This window comes from Amia ocellicauda, chromosome 19 (genome assembly GCF_036373705.1).
Source record: "Amia ocellicauda isolate fAmiCal2 chromosome 19, fAmiCal2.hap1, whole genome shotgun sequence".
In the NCBI taxonomy this organism is placed as follows: domain Eukaryota; kingdom Metazoa; phylum Chordata; class Actinopteri; order Amiiformes; family Amiidae; genus Amia; species Amia ocellicauda.
This window is the reverse complement of record NC_089868.1, coordinates 8,260,155-8,281,087: the sequence shown is the minus strand read 5'-3', so window position 1 is coordinate 8,281,087 and position 20,933 is coordinate 8,260,155. Positions and strand designations below refer to the sequence as shown.

At 39.5% G+C, this 20,933-nt stretch overlaps 1 protein-coding gene across 6 annotated transcripts in view; it reads left to right on the top strand.

Moving 5' to 3' along the window:
* The window catches only part of patj (PATJ crumbs cell polarity complex component), a 280,589-nt gene that overhangs the window by 5,234 nt on the left and 254,422 nt on the right, over positions 1–20,933 (top strand). For all 6 annotated transcript variants that reach the window (XM_066691664.1, XM_066691663.1, XM_066691661.1 and 3 more), the window contains exons 4-10: positions 801–998; positions 1,368–1,507; positions 3,851–4,049; positions 6,640–6,768; positions 8,565–8,786; positions 11,319–11,424; positions 18,459–18,547. In XM_066691664.1, coding sequence (XP_066547761.1) covers positions 801–998; positions 1,368–1,507; positions 3,851–4,049; positions 6,640–6,768; positions 8,565–8,786; positions 11,319–11,424; positions 18,459–18,547 — 1,083 coding nt within the window. The remainder of the gene's footprint in view (positions 1–800; positions 999–1,367; positions 1,508–3,850; positions 4,050–6,639; positions 6,769–8,564; positions 8,787–11,318; positions 11,425–18,458; positions 18,548–20,933) is intronic.

Sequence of the window (20,933 nt, the reverse complement as noted above, 5' to 3'; positions counted from 1 at the left end):
TTGCCACGTCGGAGGTATGGCTTTTTGGCCGCAAGTCTTCCATGAAGGGCACTTCTGAGCAGACTTCTCCAGACAGTAGATGGGTGTACCAGGGTCCCACTGTTTTCTGCTTATTCTGAGCTGATGGCACTGCTCGTCACTTTTTGTTGTGATGTACATGCATTTATTTCAGTAATATTATTTATTATTTGTTGAATTCCAGTCTTTGAAGGTCACGTGATTCTTTTTTTAAATAATTCCTGCTGAAGCTCACGGTCATTTAATTAATCAAATTATGTATTTAATGGAGCATATTTAAGGTTTCTTCAAAGTCTTATGTGCTCGATGATTTACATGGCACACTTGATTCACTGCGCAAGGCCAATAAAGCATTTTGAAGTCTAGGGAGAAGTGTTAAATTTCTCCCGTTAATCAAACAATGAGCTTAATTAAGTTATTCACAGCTTTGGTGAAATAAAAGACAGGAGAGGCTGCAACCGACCAGCCCCCAACAACCCCCCCCCATTGCTCCCTTGCTTTTAACTTTTAGATGAGTAGATTGCTTTATTGTAAACATAAACTGTAATGTTCCTCTGACACTCCAATACCAGAGATTAATACTACCTCTTGAAAGTACTGGAGCTTACAGAAGCCCCCCCAAATACAAAGACAGCTTGACTTGCAGATATCAATCAGTGTTGCGAATTGGGGGATTTAAACATTTTACTCAACAAGCTGCTTTTTTTTTTTTTTTTTTTCACCTCCCAGTAGGATGTTATAATATTCCAGTTCCCTCTTACACATATTTCTCATCTACCTAGCTGAACTACATGCCTCCAGATGCTGCCAGTGACTTTGACTTTTCCAAGAAGGGCCAGCTTATCTTCAGTGCCAACCAGCCCATTGGCAGCCGCTATGGCACACAGCCACACACCGCTGCAACACCTAATGGCCATGTGCTGCAACCTTCTGGCCCTCACTCTGAAGAGTTTGACAGGAGGATCCAGGCAGCAGCAAAGGTGCGTCGTCTTGCTTATTTTCTGCCTTGTCCTTTAGAACAAAAAATTCCCTTGCAGGATGACAGTGTCTACAGGTTTTCATGCCAGCCCTGTTGTCACATACTTGATGATATCTGCCAATTTGAAGAACTGATACCAACTTCCAAGTTTGAGGTAAGACAACCAGTAGTTCAATTAATAGCTCAGTTGGATTGAAAACCAGCAGACACAGGAGTCCCTTGGGACCAGCACCCTAGAATGTATCTGAGGAAGGTTGTTGTTTTGTTACTTAAAATGTATTTAGAATGACTGTCCGTTCTCCTGAGAGCTTTTTGTCATTTTGGAGATCAAGACGTTTAAGGTCTTATTTATCATTATTATTATTCCTAGGGAAGACAAATAGAATACATCAGCCTTCAGAAGCCTGTCTCTGGAGGCCTGGGCTTCAGTGTGGTGGGGCTGAAGCGTGAAGGTGCTGGGGAACAAGGAGTCTACATTAGGCAAGTGCAGCCAGGCAGCATTGCAGACCGGTGAGTAAGTGCCTTACCTGGGACAGCACATGCATGTTGTGTAAGCTTCAAATTCAGCCATGTTTAAAAGTCCTGTTTACTTTAAGATTGTCATCATCTTGACTAAAAATGTTCCTGTCTATTGGCAAGTTGAGTTCTTGATGGTAAAACTTGAATTTAATTTTATTTTCATTATAAACAAATGTTGTGCTATGAAAAAGAACCTCTCACAATGTTAAGCCACACATACAAAAACATTGCTGTAATGTGTAAGGCAGATGGAATCTAACAATCAGCAGCTTTTGGTTCCAGTATTTTTCTGTGCAAAATAAATGAATAGTTAATTAAAGGTCAAATTAAAGCTTTGTTACTGTACTCTGAGCTGTATCACAGACCCACCCACCCTTGTAAAATTGGACTTGATTTCCATGAAGCCTTTAATTGCCATGGATTTGTAGCTGCATATTTGTGATTTATGTAAGTTAGTTTTTTACTCTGTGTGTGTCTTTAGTTCAGGTGAGTCATAAAAACAATTTGCTCTGCCTGAAGCTTTATAAATGGTGTAGCTATAAAAGTTGGATCTGTCAGAGATTCTGTGGTTTCATACAGTGGGGGCTCTGCAGCTGTAGTTTTGGCCAGCACAGCTTTAGAATGAGAAATTACTTCCCATAAGGGTCCATCGTATTCCAGACGCATTTCACTATAGGTCTTTATGGCGGATCTCCTCACCTTTTCACCTAACATAAATGCAGAACAGGTTAAATCTTAAACTGAATACCAGGATAGTCAAAGCTTAACATGCAGAATAAATGGTGCCTTTCAAGGTTTATTGTGAAGTACTCTTCAAAGTCCTTCATCAGTGATGCTTGATGCAAAAAAATAAAATAATAATGACTTACTATATGCAGTTTAAATATCCCCCAAAAAAGATATGGTAAATGATGTGATTCCAAAACATTATCTTTGTCTGGATAATTAAAGAATAAAATACATTCTAAAGTCTAATCCAGTTTATCAGTCCTGTCTTAGGGAGTCAGGGAGTACAGTTTGTGGTCAGAGGAAGTTCCAGCTTTAACCTAATACTGTAGTTCTATTTTCTGGTTAATGGTTTCTGCTTTCTGGTTTTCTTCTCTCATCAGTCCCATTATTGCATTCCCAATGCACTTTTGCATTTGAAAATTTTCAAGGAATGTAATCAAATTGTTGCAGGATTAACTTCTTAATATGGAAGAGTAAACATAGCCCTTTTATTCAGCTCAGTGTTTATTTTTACATGTTGTGGAAATGATCGCCAAATTTACAAATGTTTGGATATAAACAGAGATAAATAAGCCACAGGTTGCTAAGAGATGAGTTGGCCGAAATGGTTGGGGAAGTGTGGGTACAGCACATTCTCGCTTTCAGAAAACTAACGTCCTAGCAGGACATTTTCTGAAAATAGTCCCATTATTTCTAATAATCCATTTTTTTCCTTAATGGATTAAAGTTTATCCATGGTAATCTAACAGAAAAGGTACTTTTTTGTACCAGACCCTGTTACCTGTGTTAAGTTTGTTTATTGGTCTTTCTATCTATCCTTTATAGTTTAAATATATTCTCAACCATGTGGTTTAGGTGACAAATATTCTGAGCTACATAATCGAGAGGAACTATGCTACAATTGATCTATTTCTGGCAACAACAAAACATCTATAGGAAAAAATAATTGAATCTGAATTTTTCTTGATGCATTTCAATGTAACCTATTGTCCTTTTTTCCAAGAGTGTAATGTTCAAAATTAATAACTAACAAGTATCTTCTTAAAATACCTCTAAGTAATTTGGAGGAAAAGTGCAAACGTTTACCAGTTTCCCCACAATACATTTCCAAAGGGACATATTTACTTACCCCTTTCACCTTCCCTGTGGGAGGGCTGACCATTACATGTTCTCAGTGCCATTTTCCTTGAATCACATTCCTGTTTTGTTTTATATTGTGTGTTTTTCTATGCATAGATGTAATTGCTCCTCACCATAAAATAAAATGTTCACCATATAGGTTGGCATTCTGACTTGAATACAAACATCCTTTGCAAATTATTCTGTTCTGCCAACACGCATACATTTGTGATTCATTCATTACTTCAAAACTGTCACATTCAAAGTTTGAAACATCTCAAATGGGTGATTTTGATTCAAATTGAGGTAAGATTAGCTTTAATGATATAAATGCAATATAAAAAGTAGGCCCAAATTCAGCTGAACCCAAATCATGGTGCCCTTCAAACAAATCCAAAATCTTGTACAAGCTCCTTTAAAGTTAAAAGGTACGCCTGCACTGTTACTCTTATAGTTATAGTTTATATGGACAACAATATTTTGCAGGGATGGGAGGCTGAAGGAGAATGATCAGATCCTGGCTATTGGGGGCATGCCTCTGGATGAAAACCTCCCTCACCCACATGCCATCACCCTGCTGCAGCAGTCTATGGACAGTGTGCATCTTGTGGTGGCCAGGGACCAGGCAGACAGGAGCAATGGAACTACTCTCCAACGCCCGGATTTAATGGGACCCACTCAGACGGTGAGCAAAATGGTGTTAATAAATGACTGTATGAAAGATTGATTATTGGACTTGTTATATGTGATGAGGCCAAGGCTATGCATGCATGGAGGGTAATAATTTATTATAACCTGTCATGATTTGATCACCAGAAGTACATGCATGCAAGTACATACAGCTGATTAATAAAAGTGTGGGGAATATCTTTGTTTTAATGAAATGTATTTCTCAGACTGGGAAAACAAATAGCCTACCATATAGAAAATAATGGACTGAAGTCATAAAAAAGAAAAACACTTGGGTTTCTTCATTCATGTGCAAATACCTATTAAATACAAAATGTTTTTTTTGTAATGTTTTATTCCTGACTCAATACCTGACGTGTCTGTTTTCTTTCCTTTTTTCTTTTTTCTTTTATTTTATTCATGTACCATTTCTCTTGTGTTTTATGGTACAATGAAAAATTGAGCTTTGGTTTTACTGCTTTTGTATAGCCATGCTAACTGTTACAGAAAGTGGAGCCTCATTTTAAATTGAACGGTTGTATTTGGTTCATTTTAATCGGCAAAAGTTAGTGTTTTAGGATTCACAAATCACTCTCAGACATGACATTTACTTATTGGAAAATGAGGAAAACAAACTCTTTACGAAAAAGCATGTCGTCAGATTAAAGATTAAAGAGACTCTGTTTTCATGGACAGTGAGATTTCCTCACTCTGCTGGGAACTGAAAGTCTTCCAGATATGAAACACATTCTTCCCACTCCCAGAAACTTTTTTTTTTTTTTTTTACATAGCCCTTTATTGTGAAAAGCTGCAAAAATATTTATCTACTTAAATAATTGCTCTTTTGCAGACCACAGGGATTGAGCCCTGACTGCGATTGCAGATTTCATAAAATTACGCACCAGTACATCTGGGCCCTGTTCTCATGCACCACCACACGTGACGTTTTTATCCAGAATGCAGCCTCGAACCCTTGAAGAATAAATATAAGTCCTAATTATAGTACGCTGTGATGTTAAACAAATACCCAGCTTTATTTAATTTTTTGCTTTATTGCTTGAGACACCTATGAGGGATAATCAGGTAATCAGCCCATTCCCAGCAAAACTTCTCAGTAAAAGCACAGCATGGTGGGTTACTACTTTACCCATGAGACGGTTTGCTCAGTGAAGGTTTTATAATGTTTGTTTTTTATTGAAAGGGTGTTATTTGTGTAGATTTACTCAGATACTGTGTCAGTGATTAAAACATTTGCAATGCAACCCATTAGTGTTTTTCCAGATATCATGTAATGCCTGGGTATTTTACACTGGGTAGCGTATACAGTAAACCGTCAAGTGCCTTGTTTACAAATGTGTTTTTATTTCTACTATATCTTAAATCGCTGTGATATGGCTTAATTTAGTATCTGCTCTTTACAATCTACATATCTTACCTGTCGTGTGTACTTTTTATGTGTAAACCCCATGGCAAACAATTAACCAACAATGGCTTAACATACACGTTTTTTTTAACAATCCATTTTAGGCTTGATCTGTGAATTATCACATGTAATGAAAACAAGACATTAGAGAGTCTGATTTATAGATGAGAAAGGGGACCACAACATCTGTACAGCTATCTGACTTTTAGCTCTAAAACAGCTCTTCCCACCAGGGGATAGCTGTATAGGTCAACCTTGGCTGCTGGGGACAGTTGAAACTGCAGGCAAGTTTCATTCGAACAGCTGAGGAAGTATTTGATCTGATATGGAAATGTATATATGTATATGTATGTATATATGTATATGTATGTATATGTATATATATATATATATATATATATATATGTATTAAAAAAAGAAAAAGAACTGGACTGATTGTGAATCAATAATGCAATCCAAAAGATCTTGCATACGTGTGTAGATTATGTGCCCCCACAGTACTGTAAAGTAACAATTCTTTAGTTTTTAGTTTTTCCTAACTGTATGACTCGTCAAATAGCAATGCTCAATTTAAACATGGGGCGAAGAGATAGATGATGGTTCCCTTGTCCCCCCATCTGGTTTGACTCCCGGACGGAGCAGAGCTGTTTAACCCAGGTCACTGGAGCTTCAGATTCTGATCATCTCCACCCTATTGAAGAAGCTACTCAGTTGCAGCATGCTTTCCCCCTCCCTAACATAGAGAACCACTTATATTAGAGCATAGAAGTAATGAATTGATTCAAGCTTTTCATCAAGCTGTTCCTTGAAGCATCATAGGTGTGTCTTCTTAAACATCACAGCTGGAAGTGACTCCAGTTTGCAGAACATCTTCTTGTGTCCTGATATCCTTGCTCACTGTCTACTTAGAAGTTAGCTTGGATGACCTTTTCTTGAACATTTCTCTCAAGTCCCCTCATCATTATTTGTGCTCTTGTCTCTGGTGATTTGGTTTCTTTAACCTTTATGACCAGGTGGCTCGTCTTTGAACCGATTCCAGAACCCTACCATAAAAGGGAGCGGTTCTAAGAGATCCATTTATGTTGCTGAATACTGATTAAATGATTCCTTGTGCCTGTAGTGGTTTGCCTCTCCTAGCATAGCCCCCTAAGCAAACCGTGTCTGAGGTGTGCATCTGTTGCAGGTCCAGTGGGGGCACGTGGAGGAGATCGAGCTGGTGAACGATGGCTCAGGGCTGGGCTTCGGGATCGTAGGAGGCAAGTCCACTGGAGTGGTGGTGCGCACTCTGGTTCCTGGCAGCATAGCAGATCGGGTAAAGCCTGTCTTCTGACATTTAAACTACCAGTGCTCTCAATGATTCATCAGACTTTCATCACAGAATACCAGAGATTATGTGTATTCATCCTCCAAACAGAATCCTCTCCATAATCTTTCTGGCAGCGATAGTATTCATGTTTCTTTTTCTTTCATTCTTATTTTGTCACAATATATACTATGGGCAGTACAGACAAAATCAGAAAATGCCACACTCTATTTAGTAGCATTTAATCACTGTATAGTAAAGATAAAGATTTACCAGTTCTGTTGCTATTGAATAATAATTATCTGATGATCTGACGTCCATCAGTACTTCTTTACTACCATTAGAAACTTTCTGTGTTAAAACCATGTACACATGCTTTTTAAACTTTCCATTCAAAGGTCGAAGGCTCAATAGGATAGAGTTTGGAATATAGATAGATATTGATAAAGTGCATTTCTTTCCATTGGGCTACTTACTAATGAGCTCCTTCAGATTAATCAACTAAATATGAGCTGGATGAAGGTATACCTTCTCCTAGGAGTGCTTAATAATTATGTTACTGTGATTGTGTACTGTCCCTCTCTTTTTATATAACCAGGCTGATATAATTGGTTTCAAAGGAGTAGTGCCTTTTGCAGAGGGTATTCTTTTGTTGTCACTGTGATTGTGGGGGAAAGGAAAAATAAAAGCAAGGAACACTGAAAGAGGGGCATGTTTTTTCCCCTCATTTGTTCCTTGTACACTAGAACATGCCTTGGCTTCTTCAAAAAGCCAAAGTTTTAGCTCTTGAAAATGTGTTCGGACAGAGGATCAGGCTTCAAATGCGTGTCTCTGAACCCCTCCTGCTTCCAACTCAAGCATCCCAAGCCGGACACACAAAACGTTTCTTGTCTGAGAGCACGCCGTGGAGTTCACACATCAGTGGATCTCATGCTCCAAAAAAGCTGTCAAAATTGGGCCTTTGTTATTGCTGGCCCTTTCCATTGCAGTGTTTCGTAATGCTGTGCTGGACTCTCCAACATCCCCATCTATCCAGAGCACATGAGCGCAGAGATTGAGGAAGTTTGCATAGTTTGTGTGTGGTTGGTTCCTTTTTTTTTCTCCCTCTCTCTCTCTTGTTGTCTAACCACACTCTTTTCCATGTTTTCCTCTGATCGGTACAGCCTCGGTAGAATAAATGATAAACTCAGTTGGAATTAATTCAACCTTATATTTGTCTTGCCCTTACCTCACTCTGAAGCAAAAGTTTCCAAAAGAGAGATGCTGAGAGTCCTCAAGGTGACTCCAAAGCCTCGGTTCCACCTTGAAATCCTATGCACTGCAGACTGGAATCGAAATGGGCCCTTAGAGATGTGTACAGGAGTGTGTTAAATGATGACAGTTAGTTTATAGACTAGGAGATTCTGAACAGGGTGATCTTCAAGTGCATTCCAGTAGAGTGGATTTTGTGGTCGTCAGCACCTTCAGGTTCTAATTGAAATAAACTAAATTGATTAAATGATTAAAAAGCTGGTTGTACTAAAATCCTTTAAAGCCAGAGATTGGAAGCTCCAATAGTACAGAATCCCTGCAATAGGCTATGCATGATCCCCAATTCAATGCAAAAAGACAATCATTGTCTGCTTTTAGAATTGCACTAATGCTGGTATTTTCTATTACCAAAACAAACAAGAAAAACATTTATACATAAACTGCAGACAATAAGTTAACACATTATAATTGTATACTATAACTCAAGAATCATTAAGACTTGATTGCATACCTGTAGCCCAGTGGTTCTCAGCTCCCTGTCTTGTCTGTTTCAGGATGGGCGGCTGCAGACGGGAGACAACATCCTGCAGATTGGAGGGACGGATGTGCAGGGCCTTGCCAGTGACCAAGTAGTGAAGGTCCTACAGAGCTGCGGCACCCGAGTGCGCATGGTCATCGCCAGGGACCCTCTAGGCGCACCACGGCCCAAACCCCCCGCCCCAGCCTCTGCGCCCGTCTCAGCCCTTCCCCCCATCCCGCCGCGCAGGAACAGCAAGGTAGCCAGAACCCACAGGGGAGCAGTTTTGGTTCAGGGGAAAGTAGAGGGTTTTAAAATGAGCACTTATACAGGATACCTAAAAAAACTTGTTTGCCTGTGCAGAGAAGGGTTGGGGGCCCCTCACCTCTTTTGTGGGCTGTAGTGTGTTCCATTCCCAGGGACACTTATAGGGTTCTCTTATAGATTCTCTTCCACACTGAGCTTTTCTTAATTTGCCAATTTTAAGCTGCACAGGTACATATTTCAGGTACAGAGACAGTGGGCTATCTTAATTAAACATTTACCATGATACTGTTTTCTGTACAACAGTTGTTGATTTTTCCTAAAGATGACAGGAATGTTATAAAGGGTCACATAAATCAATAAGAACGTCCACGGGTAGTGTCATTTGTTCACGATTTCAGGATTTTGTCATTCATTCTTGATGATGAAAAGGGGAGTCAATTTTGAATATTATTAATATGACCAGAGCGTTTGGGAAATCCCACTTTAGAAGATATGGTCATGAATGGGAAATAACTGCACTGCTGCTTAACCTGAGATACTTGGCTTATTTTTCAAATCCACACACCTTCTAACATGACCACACATGCACAGATGGTCCAAGAGTGTGCTTAGGGCTCCTGTAGGGGTCAGAACAACTAAACGCTGTTATTGTCTCGGAGTGGAACATGATACCCCACGCATTCACCGGTTAAAACAATGAGGTAGCTATACACTGAACTGTGAAATACAGTCTGTACATCTGAGAGGATGTGTGGGAAAGAAAAAACCCTGTTGATTGACATTTCCATTCACTCAAGAAACAGTTAATTTGCAGTTTATAAGAAGGTAAAGCATATATATATATATATATATATATATACACCAGTGAGGGAAAAAAGTATTTGATCCCCTGCTGATTTTGTACGTTTGCCCACACACAAAGAAATGATCAGTCTATAATTGTAATGGTAGGTGTATTTTAACAGTGAGAGACAGAATAACAACAAAAAAATCCAGAAAAACACATTTCAAAAAAGTTATAAATTGATTTGCATGTTAATGAGGGAAATAAGTATTTGACCCCTTTGACTTAGTACTTGGTGGCAAAACCCTTGTTGGCAATCACAGAGGTCAGACGTTTCTTGTAGTTGGCCACCAGGTTTGCACACATCTCAGGAGGGATTTTGTCCCACTCCTCTTTGCAGATCCTCTCCAGTCATTAAGGTTTCGAGGCTGACGTTTGGCAACTCGAACCTTCAGCTCCCTCCACAGATTTTCTATGGGATTAAGGTCTGGAGACTGGCTAGGCCACTCCAGGACCTTAATGTGCTTCTTCTTGAGCCACTCCTTTGTTGCTGTGGCTGTGTGTTTTGGGTCATTGTCATGCTGGAATACCCATCCACGACCCATTTTCAATGCCCTGGCTGAGGGAAGGAGGTTCTCACCCAAGATTTGACGGTACATGGCCCCGTCCATCGTCCCTTTGATGCAGTGCAGTTGTTCTGTCCCCTTAGCAGAAAAACACCCCCAAAGCATAATGTTTCCACCTCCATGTTTGACGGTGGGGATGGTGTTCTTGGGGTCATTCCTCCTCCTCCAAACACGGCGAGTTGAGTCGATGCCAAAGAGCTCGATTTTTGGTCTCATCTGACCACAACACTTTCACCCAGTTCTCCTCTGAATCATTCAGATGTTCATTGGCAAACTTCAGACGGGCCTGTACATGTGCTTTCTTGAGCAGGGGGACCTTGCGGGCGCTGCAGGATTTCAGTCCTTCACGGCGTAGAGTGTTACCAATTGTTTTCTTGGTGACTATGGTCACAGCTGCCTTGAGATCATTAACAAGATCCTCCCGTGTAGTTCTGGGCTGATTCCTCACCGTTCTCATGATCATTGAAACTCCACGAGGTGAGATCTTTCATGGAGCCCCAGACCGAAGGAAACTGACAGCTATTTTGTGTTTCTTCTATTTGCGAATAATCGCACCAACTGTTGTCACCTTCTCACCAAGCTGCTTGGTGATGGTCTTGTAGCCCATTCCAGCCTTGTGTAGGTCTACAATCTTGTCCCTGACATCCTTGGACAGCTCTTTGGTCTTGGCCATGGTGGAGAGTTTGGAATCTGATTGATTGATTGCTTCTGTGGACAGGTGTCTTTTATACAGGTAACGAGCTGAGATTAGGAGCACTCTCTTAAAGGGAGTGCTCCTAATCTCAGCTCGTTACCTGTATAAAAGACACCTGGGAGCCAGAAATCTTGCTGATTGATAGGGGATCAAATACTTATTTCCCTCATTAACATGCAAATCAATTTATAACTTTTTTGAAATGCGTTTTTTCTGGATTTGTTTGTTGTTATTCTGTCTCTCACTGTTAAAATACACCTACCATTCAAATTATAGACTGATAATTTCTTTGTCAGTGGGCAAACGTACAAAATCAGCATGGGATCAAATACTTTTTTCCCCCTCACTGTATATATAATAGAATAGGATAGTATTAAAAGTGAGGGCTGTACAGTGAATAATTTCCTATCTGAATTCTAGCTGAACCTCAATGGTTATGATGTCCATGAAGTTTCTTTGAAGAAGAAGGAGGGTCAGAGCCTGGGGATTTCCATTGTAGGGTACAATGGCATGACTGCAGATGGAGGTGAGGAGTTAATGTCTCTTTATTTTTTCATTTTATTATTATTATTATCCTTTGAGTTTTGTGTAATCCACAATCCCTCCCTAATTCATACGTTCTTGGTGTCTCTTAGAGATGCGCTGATCCGAAAATCGTTACCGGTATCGGTCCGATACAGGCCAAAAACACTGGATCGGATATTGGAAATAATAGATGTTGTAATCCGATACGATCTACCGACAAATCTAGCCTGAAACTTCGCCTTAAAGATGAACGCCACCGAAAATTCATATTTTGTCAGGTTAAGTAGAAACCTTCTGTGCAGTGAGTTTTTCATGTCCAGCTCATTCTATGTACCAGAAATCAGAGATTGTGAAATATACCGTGACGTCACCGGGGCCCTAACTATGGAGCTGCTTTCTTGAGAGTCAATGGGGGAAATCAGAAAAGTCACAAAAATCATTAAAAAATAACATTTTATTCACGTTCGATTGGACCCATCGTCATATTTTTCCAAAAAAACATCTGTTTGTAATCATAAAAAGTCTATTTTACCACCTAGAACTGTCGCTATTATTGAACATGATTATTTTATTACAGCACCGCAGTGCGGCTACAGCGCAGTGCGAACTGCGCACGCGTGTTCTCCACAGAGCCTGCACTGCGCTGGAGCCACACGGCGGTGCTGGAATAAAATAAACATGTTCAATAATAGCGACCTCAGGAAACCTCAGTCACATTAGAGCAAAGGTCCTGCAGGTTAAGGATGTGGAAAAATAATTACTTTTAATGACTTTTCATAGTCTTAATTACGGACTTTTTAATGACCTGGATCAAAGTGTTGTAGGATTATAATAGTTGCATCGACAAATTCCATATAAGCACAATCGGTGGAATTGTGCAGATCTGCGAAAATCTGTGCTACAGTAACGCGACCAATGGCTTCCTCACAGAGACGAAAACACTGTTAAAGAGGAGCATCAAACACATTCATATAATTAAACTACACACACGCAGCCAGCTACTGCCGTTTATTATAACTCGAGCGCACAGGTGTGTTTCCGAGCGCAGACCGGTGTCTGTGTTGTGTTGTGGTTTGGAAACGTAGAAAAGTAAATCGTTTAGTTAAGTAGATTGTATAAATTCATTACATACATAGTCTAATACATTTTGTATTTCGCTGTTATGACCAGAAAACATTGCCACACGGACGCTAATGTTAAGGCATTTTCGTTGCAGCTCACATTGCTAAACTATTAGGCTATTGAAAGATAAATTAAAACAACTTTTTAATTGAAAACTTAAATGTATGACTTAGAACTAACACTAGAGATGCTATTTACGTTAATGTTAAGTTGAGTTACATTCTACATTTGAAAATTTATAATTTTTTACTGGAAATGAAAATGCATGAAATAAGCATTTCCAGAAAAAAAATATAAATATAAAAAATATAATTAAATAATAATAATAAAAATAATGTATATGTGTGTGTGTGTGTGTGTATGTGTGTGTGTGTGTGTATATGTATATATATATATATATATATATATATATATATATATGTATATATATATATATATATATATATGTATATTTCCATATATATCATATATATTTGTTTGAGTTATTAATATTGTCATATTTTAATCCAGTGTATGACACTAGAATTATATATAATTATATATATATTGCGTTAACTAAATGTTGTGATTTGAATTTTGCACAGTTGTACTTTCAGTGATATTTCAGTATTCATTTTGAATGCTTATATATATATATATATATATATATATATATATATATATATATATATATATATATATATTTTTTTTCATTTAAAAGAGTTTCACTAAATAAAAGGAAGCAACATTATTGCATAAGTCATGTTGTTGTGGGCTTTGTATTTTTTCCTTTAAGGAAATAGAGAATTTATTTCACATCATTCATTCATATGGCATATTAACAGCTTAGTAGTAAACAAAAATATCGGATTGGTATCGGCAGATATTAAACGTTGAGGTATCGGATCGGAAAAGAAAAAGTGGTATCGAGCCATCCCTAGTGTCTCTAAGGCTTTTAATCTTGAAATTTGATCGTTTTCTTTGTGTGACATGTTTCAGTTATGTTTTAGGTGCATAAAAAATAGTTTAGTTTATAATATATGTATATATATATATATATATGTAGGGCTGGGCGATATGACTTTAAAATAATATCTCGATATTTTTAGAAGTTTGGGCGATGCACAATATATATCTCTATTTCTTGTTCAAGCAACAAAATAAGACCAAAGACATTTAAACAACAAGTCTTTATTTAATCATTAAATATGCAAAACTAACAAATACCACATACAGGCTGTCATGGTAAATATATGCAGAATGCAGCACATTACAGCTCAAGTGTTGTGTAATTACTATTACGTGTGTTATGTTGTTATGGGATAAATATGTACAGAAATACACAGTATGATTTACTGTCGCATAACAACAATAACACAAGTAATAGTAATCACGCAACACATGCACTGTAATGGTATAGATTCAGGCAGATTTACCACAGCCGGGTTTATAGTGGCGCATTTAACATCTGCTAGTTAGGGACATTTCTTCTCTGACTGTTGCGTCTCGATTCTACTTACTCTATGTACAGCACATGTTAATACAAAATAGTTATTATTATTATTATTATTATTAACTGTTGTACCACTTCACCGTCATAATTAAACTTTCTACATGTGTTTGCATTGCTTTCCAATTTATTAAAATGCAAACCAGCTTCATTATGATCTAATTTTATACAAATTATATCAATCTGTGAGGGCTGCTTGCAGCTCGAGTTTAGCCGGGCCAACGAGAGCGGGGCGGAATGTGTGCGCTTGCGCATTAAAGTATCTCTTGGTTATGTTGCTTATTCTGTGTCTGTTCACTCTCCTCCATGTCTGTCTGTGTTTCTGATGCACATTTCTCACCTGCATCCGACACGTGTGTAAGAACCGGGAAGAACGGAAAGCGTTGTCCAAATGACGAAAAATACTGCCGTAAAGAATGGGATTTGCGACACTACGATATAAACGATAGAGCATCATATTAAACAATAGATGTTTTTCTATCATCATACGATATATATCGTCATATCGCACAGCCCTATATACATGTATATATGTGTGTTTGTTTATATATATATATATATGTATATACACCGATCAGCCATAACATTATGACCACTGACAGGTGAAGTGAATAACACTGATAATCTCGTTATCATGGCACCTGTCAGTGGGTGGGATATATTAGGCAGCAAGTGAACATTTTGTTCTCAAAGTTGATATGTTAGAAGCAGGAAAAATGGGCAAACGTAAGGATCTGAGCGACTTTGACAACGGCCAAATTGTGATGGCTAGACCACTGGGTCAGAGCATCTCCAAAACTGCAGCTCTTGTGGGGTGTTCCCAGTCTGCAGTGGTCAGTACCTATCAAAAGTGGCCCAAGGAAGGAAAAGCGGTGAACCGGCGACAGGGTCATGGACGGCCAAGACTCACTAATGCACGTAGGCTGGCCCGTGTGGTCCGATCCAACAGACGAGCTACTGTAGCTCAAATTGCTGAAAAAGTTAATACTGGTTCTGATAGAAAGGTGTCAGAACACACAGTGCATTGCAGTTTGTTGCGTATGGGGCTGTGTAGCTGCAGACCAGTCAGGGTGCCCATTCTGACCTCTGTCCACTGCCGAAAGCACCTACAATGGCCACATGAGCATCAGAATTGGACCACGGAGCAATGGAGGAAGGTGGCCTGGTCTGATGAATCGCTAGTTCAAGGTTTTGACTTAGCCTCCAAATTCCCCAGATCTCAATCCAATCAACCATCTGTGGGATGTGCTGGACAAACAAGTCCGATCCATGGAGGCCCCACCTCGTAACTTACAGGACTTAAAGGATCTGCTGCTAACGTCTTGGTGCCAGATACCACAGCACACCTTCAGAGGTCTAGTGGAGTCCATGCCTCAACGGATCAGGGCTGTTTTGGCGGCAAATGGGGAACCTACACAATATTAGGCATAATGTTATGACTGATCGGCGTATATGTTAACCCACAGACTTAGAGCAAAGAGATGATTCAAGGTGAATGTTTTTAGTTTTTCTTTGCTCCACGGACTATCTAGGCTGGTTTGTAAGCTATAACATTATCTATTTCCCAAAAACAACAAAACAAACAAACAAAAATCCTGTCCAACTGAAGCACTTTGAGCAAACACTTTGAAAACTCATGAGAAATGATAGTCGAGCAAGAAAAAGTAAAGGCAGAAATCTTTATATGACCTGGAGGCTTGGTGGTGTGTCCAGCAAACTGGCCATGTTGCCCAAAGATGTTCTGGTTGTAGCATTTTTAAATGTTTCATATAAACCTACTAATATAATATTACATTAATTTGCCTCCGTGTCAGGATCCCCAAATGATTACATAGGATTTGGTTGTTTTCCAGTTCCTACTGGAGGGCAATTTTAAATGATCTATAAATGTAAACGTACGCCTGTCATTTCGGAGGCATTCTTGCTCTCCCGGAAAGTATCGAACAGGCTTTAGAGTGAAAGACCTTGTGACCTCTGCTGCTACATAACCATTCTAATTTTACAGCCCTTTAGTAAAATATATTTTATCTTCTACTGCTATTATTTTTTTTTTATTGTAGGTGAAGGAACTATTCTAATTGAATTTTTTTTTGCAACTGTGCCAGAGGTCACAAGGTCACATCTTATGATCAATATTTAAAGACAGTTATATTGACAGTTAACATAGAGGGCAGTTCACTAAGGAAACACGTGTCCCACATTACCAATTCCTCACCATGCGCACACTTAATTTTTTGCAGAAGTATCCAGAGCTGACGCTGGAGTCTAGCACAGATGCAGTGGTCTTCACAATCAGATGTGATGCAATCAGTCAAAATCCACAGTGCAACACTTTTACAGTGTTATGCCAGCTTTCTGATTACGTTGTAGTTCTCTCTCTAGTCTTGACATCAGGACATCCTGTTGCTTTTGGTGCAGCCACGTCCATTGCTTGCTAGCTTTGTTAGGGTTTTTTTTAGACTTAAATGAGTGCCTTCAAGTCACGGACCATATGATGGTAAAATGGTATTGAGGTCTTGCACATGAAAAGTGAACAAAATGGTAGAGTAGGACAACATGAATGGATTTGGTCAATGTCAGACGAAGCATTTCTCTCATAGCGCTTTTCCACCGAAAAGTAGCAGTGCTAGTTTGGAGCCGGTGCCTAATTTGGAACCGTTCCTTGCTTTTCCACCGCAAAAGAAATGGCTACGGGCCGGTACCGAGCCACTTTTTCTGGCACCAAAGACTTGCTGGTCTGGAACCAAAGAACCAGTGACGTCAGGGGCCGTGGGCGGGTTAAAGATGTCTCCACCAAAAGTTATTTGCTGGAGTGCACCCGCCATTTTTGAAATGCCAGCAGAGACGCGAGCAGTGAGGAGAGTTTTGATTAAAAATGAGCGAAATCAGCAGCGAACAGCGGTCTGTCGAGGAGAGAGGCACTTCAATAAAAATATGATCTCACCAGGTCCACTAACTAGTTGGCAAATGGCAGCAATGAAAGACGACTGAGCGCAGTTTTTGTGACAGGAAAGACGTGTTACAGCGATATTGTGATGATGGAGAGTTAATGCGACGATATAGATTGGACAGAAATGTTGTTTGCTAATGAACTGGTCATTATCTGGTCTGGTGTCACGCTGAATCCCAGGTTGGTTTGCGCATGACTTTCTTAGCACAGGGCGAATTACACAAACCATACATATTCTAGAGTAAGAGAAGATCAAATACACAGTAAGATCTTTTACAGTGATGCGCATGGCGAGCAACCACACACCAGAAGTGCTGACAATGGATTATTATTATTATTATTATTGTGCATCTGTTAGCAGACGCTCTTATCCAAGGCGACTTTCAGAACATAAGAGCATTGATGCGTGTCTGGCAACAGGGACAATGCAGCAGTGATTTGGGACCATCATCCCAGACTTCATCAATAAGCACAATTTCCCATCAAACCATTAACATCACCTGAGATCTTCCGACAGGTTATTGATCTGCCCAGGACTGCACCGCAAATACCCTAAAAACAGCCGCATTCATAATCAATAGGCTAGCCTATAGTCATTGTTTTTTAAACAAGAATAAAAGTAAAAATACGCCACAAAATGAATGAAAATGTGAACTGTGTGCGCAGGGCCGAATGCATGTTAACTCTAACTTGTATTTTATTCAATACAGTAAAAGTGTCTGAAATAGCTAATCGGTGTAAATCCCTTAATGCATCAATAAAAATAAATAACATTTAAAGGCTATTAAACAGTTATCTTGGCATATTCGTATAGTTGTAATTTCGTTTCTGCTCGTCTACATGTGATTTCGTGTTTTTTGTTTAGTTTTTTACAGTGTATCTGTGCTGTCCAGACGTTGAATGAGTTTGATTGTGATGGTTAAATAGGATTTAAAAATGCAGTCGCCTCGGTGCTGATTATTACTGCTGTGTGTTTCTGTTCTACTCCGTGCTTGGGAACACCCACACCAGTGACGTCAGCGTTCGGTTCCAAAACCGGTGGAAAAGCGGCCGGTTCGCAAAAACATCAGCTGGTTCCCAGGCCGAGCACCGGCTCCGGCTCCAGCACCGGCACCATGTCGGTGGAAAAGCGCTATAAGTGACCTTGCATTGTACCAATACCAAATGTGTTGCTTAGACCGACACTGCAATATCGACTGAGCAGGAAGACGCTACAGGAACTGTGTGAGTGACATGGGTGAGAGTTCCACTGTAATGCATCGTGTACCATCTGCACAGCACAGACAACTGTGTTCACATTTCCTCCCTGCCCTCTAACTCTCCTGATTCATTGACTGCTCCTGCCAAAGTGGTTCCTCAATGCTGTTGGGAAGCAGAAGTGCCAAAGTTAGCATGCTGAGCTCCTGGCTTCATTTAGGCTGAGGTTTGTCTGTTTCTAATCCAGTGATTAATAGTAGGTCTCTTCTTTTTGCAGACCCTTCTGGGATTTTTGTGAAGAATGTTATAGCCGGGAGTGCGGCCGACCAGTGCGGGCGAATACAAGTCCATGACAAGATAATTGCGGTGAGCACACACATCTCTTCTTCACTTTTTATTTAGCTCCTATGTTTGCCCTGCCTGGCCAGTGATGTTTGTATTTACAGGTGACACTCTGCAGAAAGTCTTGACAAATTAATTTTCATGTTTGGTTCTTTATGTAAAATAAACAATTTTGGGTAAACGCTAAAAAGCCTAAACCATCACTGACAGCTTAATGCATTTGTATTGGAAATTAGATGTATGATCTCTCACATTTGTCAAAATGGCAGATTTCACTAAGTGGTAGTGGTTGGTTTAGTTTTTTGAGACAATAACGTTTGTTTTCTGGCACACTTAGTGTACTAAGGCTACGCTTTAACTGGCTTTATTTTGTTTTGAATTGCCACCTGTTTTAAAGCTTTTGGCAAATAATCTTTATTAGAGATCCTGTAATGTGGCCAGGCATTCTTTAGCACAAATCTGAGTGTTAATCCAGATAGGATGTGACGTACACTCACCTAAAGGATTATTAGGAACACCTGTTCAATTTCTCATTAATGCAATTATCTAACCAACCAATCACATGGCAGTTGCTTCAATGCATTTAGGGGTGTGGTCCTGGTCAAGACAATCTCCTGAACTCCAAACTGAATGTCTGAATGGGAAAGAAAGGTGATTTAAGCAATTTTGAGCGTGGCATGGTTGTTGGTGCCAGACGGGCCGGTCTGAGTATTTCACAATCTGCTCAGTTACTGGGATTTTCACGCACAACCATTTCTAGGGTTTACAAAGAATGGTGTGAAAAGGGAAAAACATCCAGTATGCGGCAGTCCTGTGAGCGAAAATGCCTTGTTGATGCTAGAGGTCAGAGGAGAATGGGCCGACTGATTCAAGCTGATAGAAGAGCAACTTTGACTGAAATAACCACTCGTTACAACCGAGGTATGCAGCAAAGCATTTGTGAAACCACAACACGTACAACCTTGAGGCGGATGGGCTACAACAGCAGAAGACCCCACCGGGTACCACTCATCTCCACTACAAATAGGAAAAAGAGGCTACAATTTGCACAAGCTCACCAAAATTGGACAGTTGAAGACTGGAAAAATGTTGCCTGGTCTGATGAGTCTCGATTTCTGTTGAGACATTCAGATGGTAGAGTCAGAATTTGGCGTAAACAGAATGAGAACATGGATCCATCATGCCTTGTTACCACTGTGCAGGCTGGTGGTGGTGGTGTAATGTGTGGGGGATGTTTTCTTGGCACACTTTAGGCCCCTTAGTGCCAATTGGGCATCGTTTAAATGCCACGGCCTAACTGAGCATTGTTTCTGACCATGTCCATCCCTTTATGACCACCATGTACCCATCCTCTGATGGCTACTTCCAGCAGGATAATGCACCATGTCACAAAGGTCGAATCATTTCAAATTGGTTTCTTGAACATGACAATGAGTTCACTGTACTAAACTGGCCCCCACAGTCACCAGATCTCAACCCAATAGAGCATCTTTGGGATGTGGTGGAACGGGAGCTTCGTGCCCTGTATGTGCATCCCACAAATCTCCATCAACTGCAAGAAGCTATCCTATCAATATGGGCCAACATTTCTAAAGAATGCTTTCAGCACCTTGTTGAATCAATGCCACGTAGAATTAAGGCAGTTCTGAAGGCAAAAGGGGGTCAAACACAGTATTAGTATGGTGTTCCTAATAATCCTTTAGGTGAGTGTATGATCAGTATGGCTCAAAGAGAAATGTCTCGGCAGCCAACTCCAATAACCCAGTTATGTACGACTCTCTTTTAGGGGGCTTTAGCAAAGTAACTTTACTGATTGGCGACATCTAGTTTAGGATTCAGATTTAAATTAGTTTGGTGGTCTCACTGTAGACCCCAGATGAGTAGTTGACTTCTAATCATTGTCAACAAATGCAGAAACTTATTCTGTGGTTTGTATGCTTTCATTACAAAGTCCTTTCAAATGCACATTATTCCTTAATTTCTAATGCTATTTTCACCCAACAACTTCTACAAGTTTTAATTCCCGATAGACTTTAATGGAGGAAAAGGTCAAAAATATCACAATTTCAAAAATAACATTTCTGTTTTTGTGAAAAAAACATAGTATTATTGTAATATAGTCTGTCTAATCATGATCAACTATGCAGAATATCATAGTACAGATTGTCTATTTTCATTTAATTGGTGTCACATACCTCCATTCCTTAAAACTTTGCACGTCTAAGAAGTTAAAACCAGGTGAAAAGAATCTATAAATTATTATTTCTTAGCAGATGCCCTTATCCATGGCGATAAATATAAGAACATTACAAAAGTGCAATAATACAGTGCAGTTCAAAACATAATACAATTACAAGTTAATAAATGTGGTTGTAGTCTAAATAAATTAGACACTGAGGTGCATATCTGC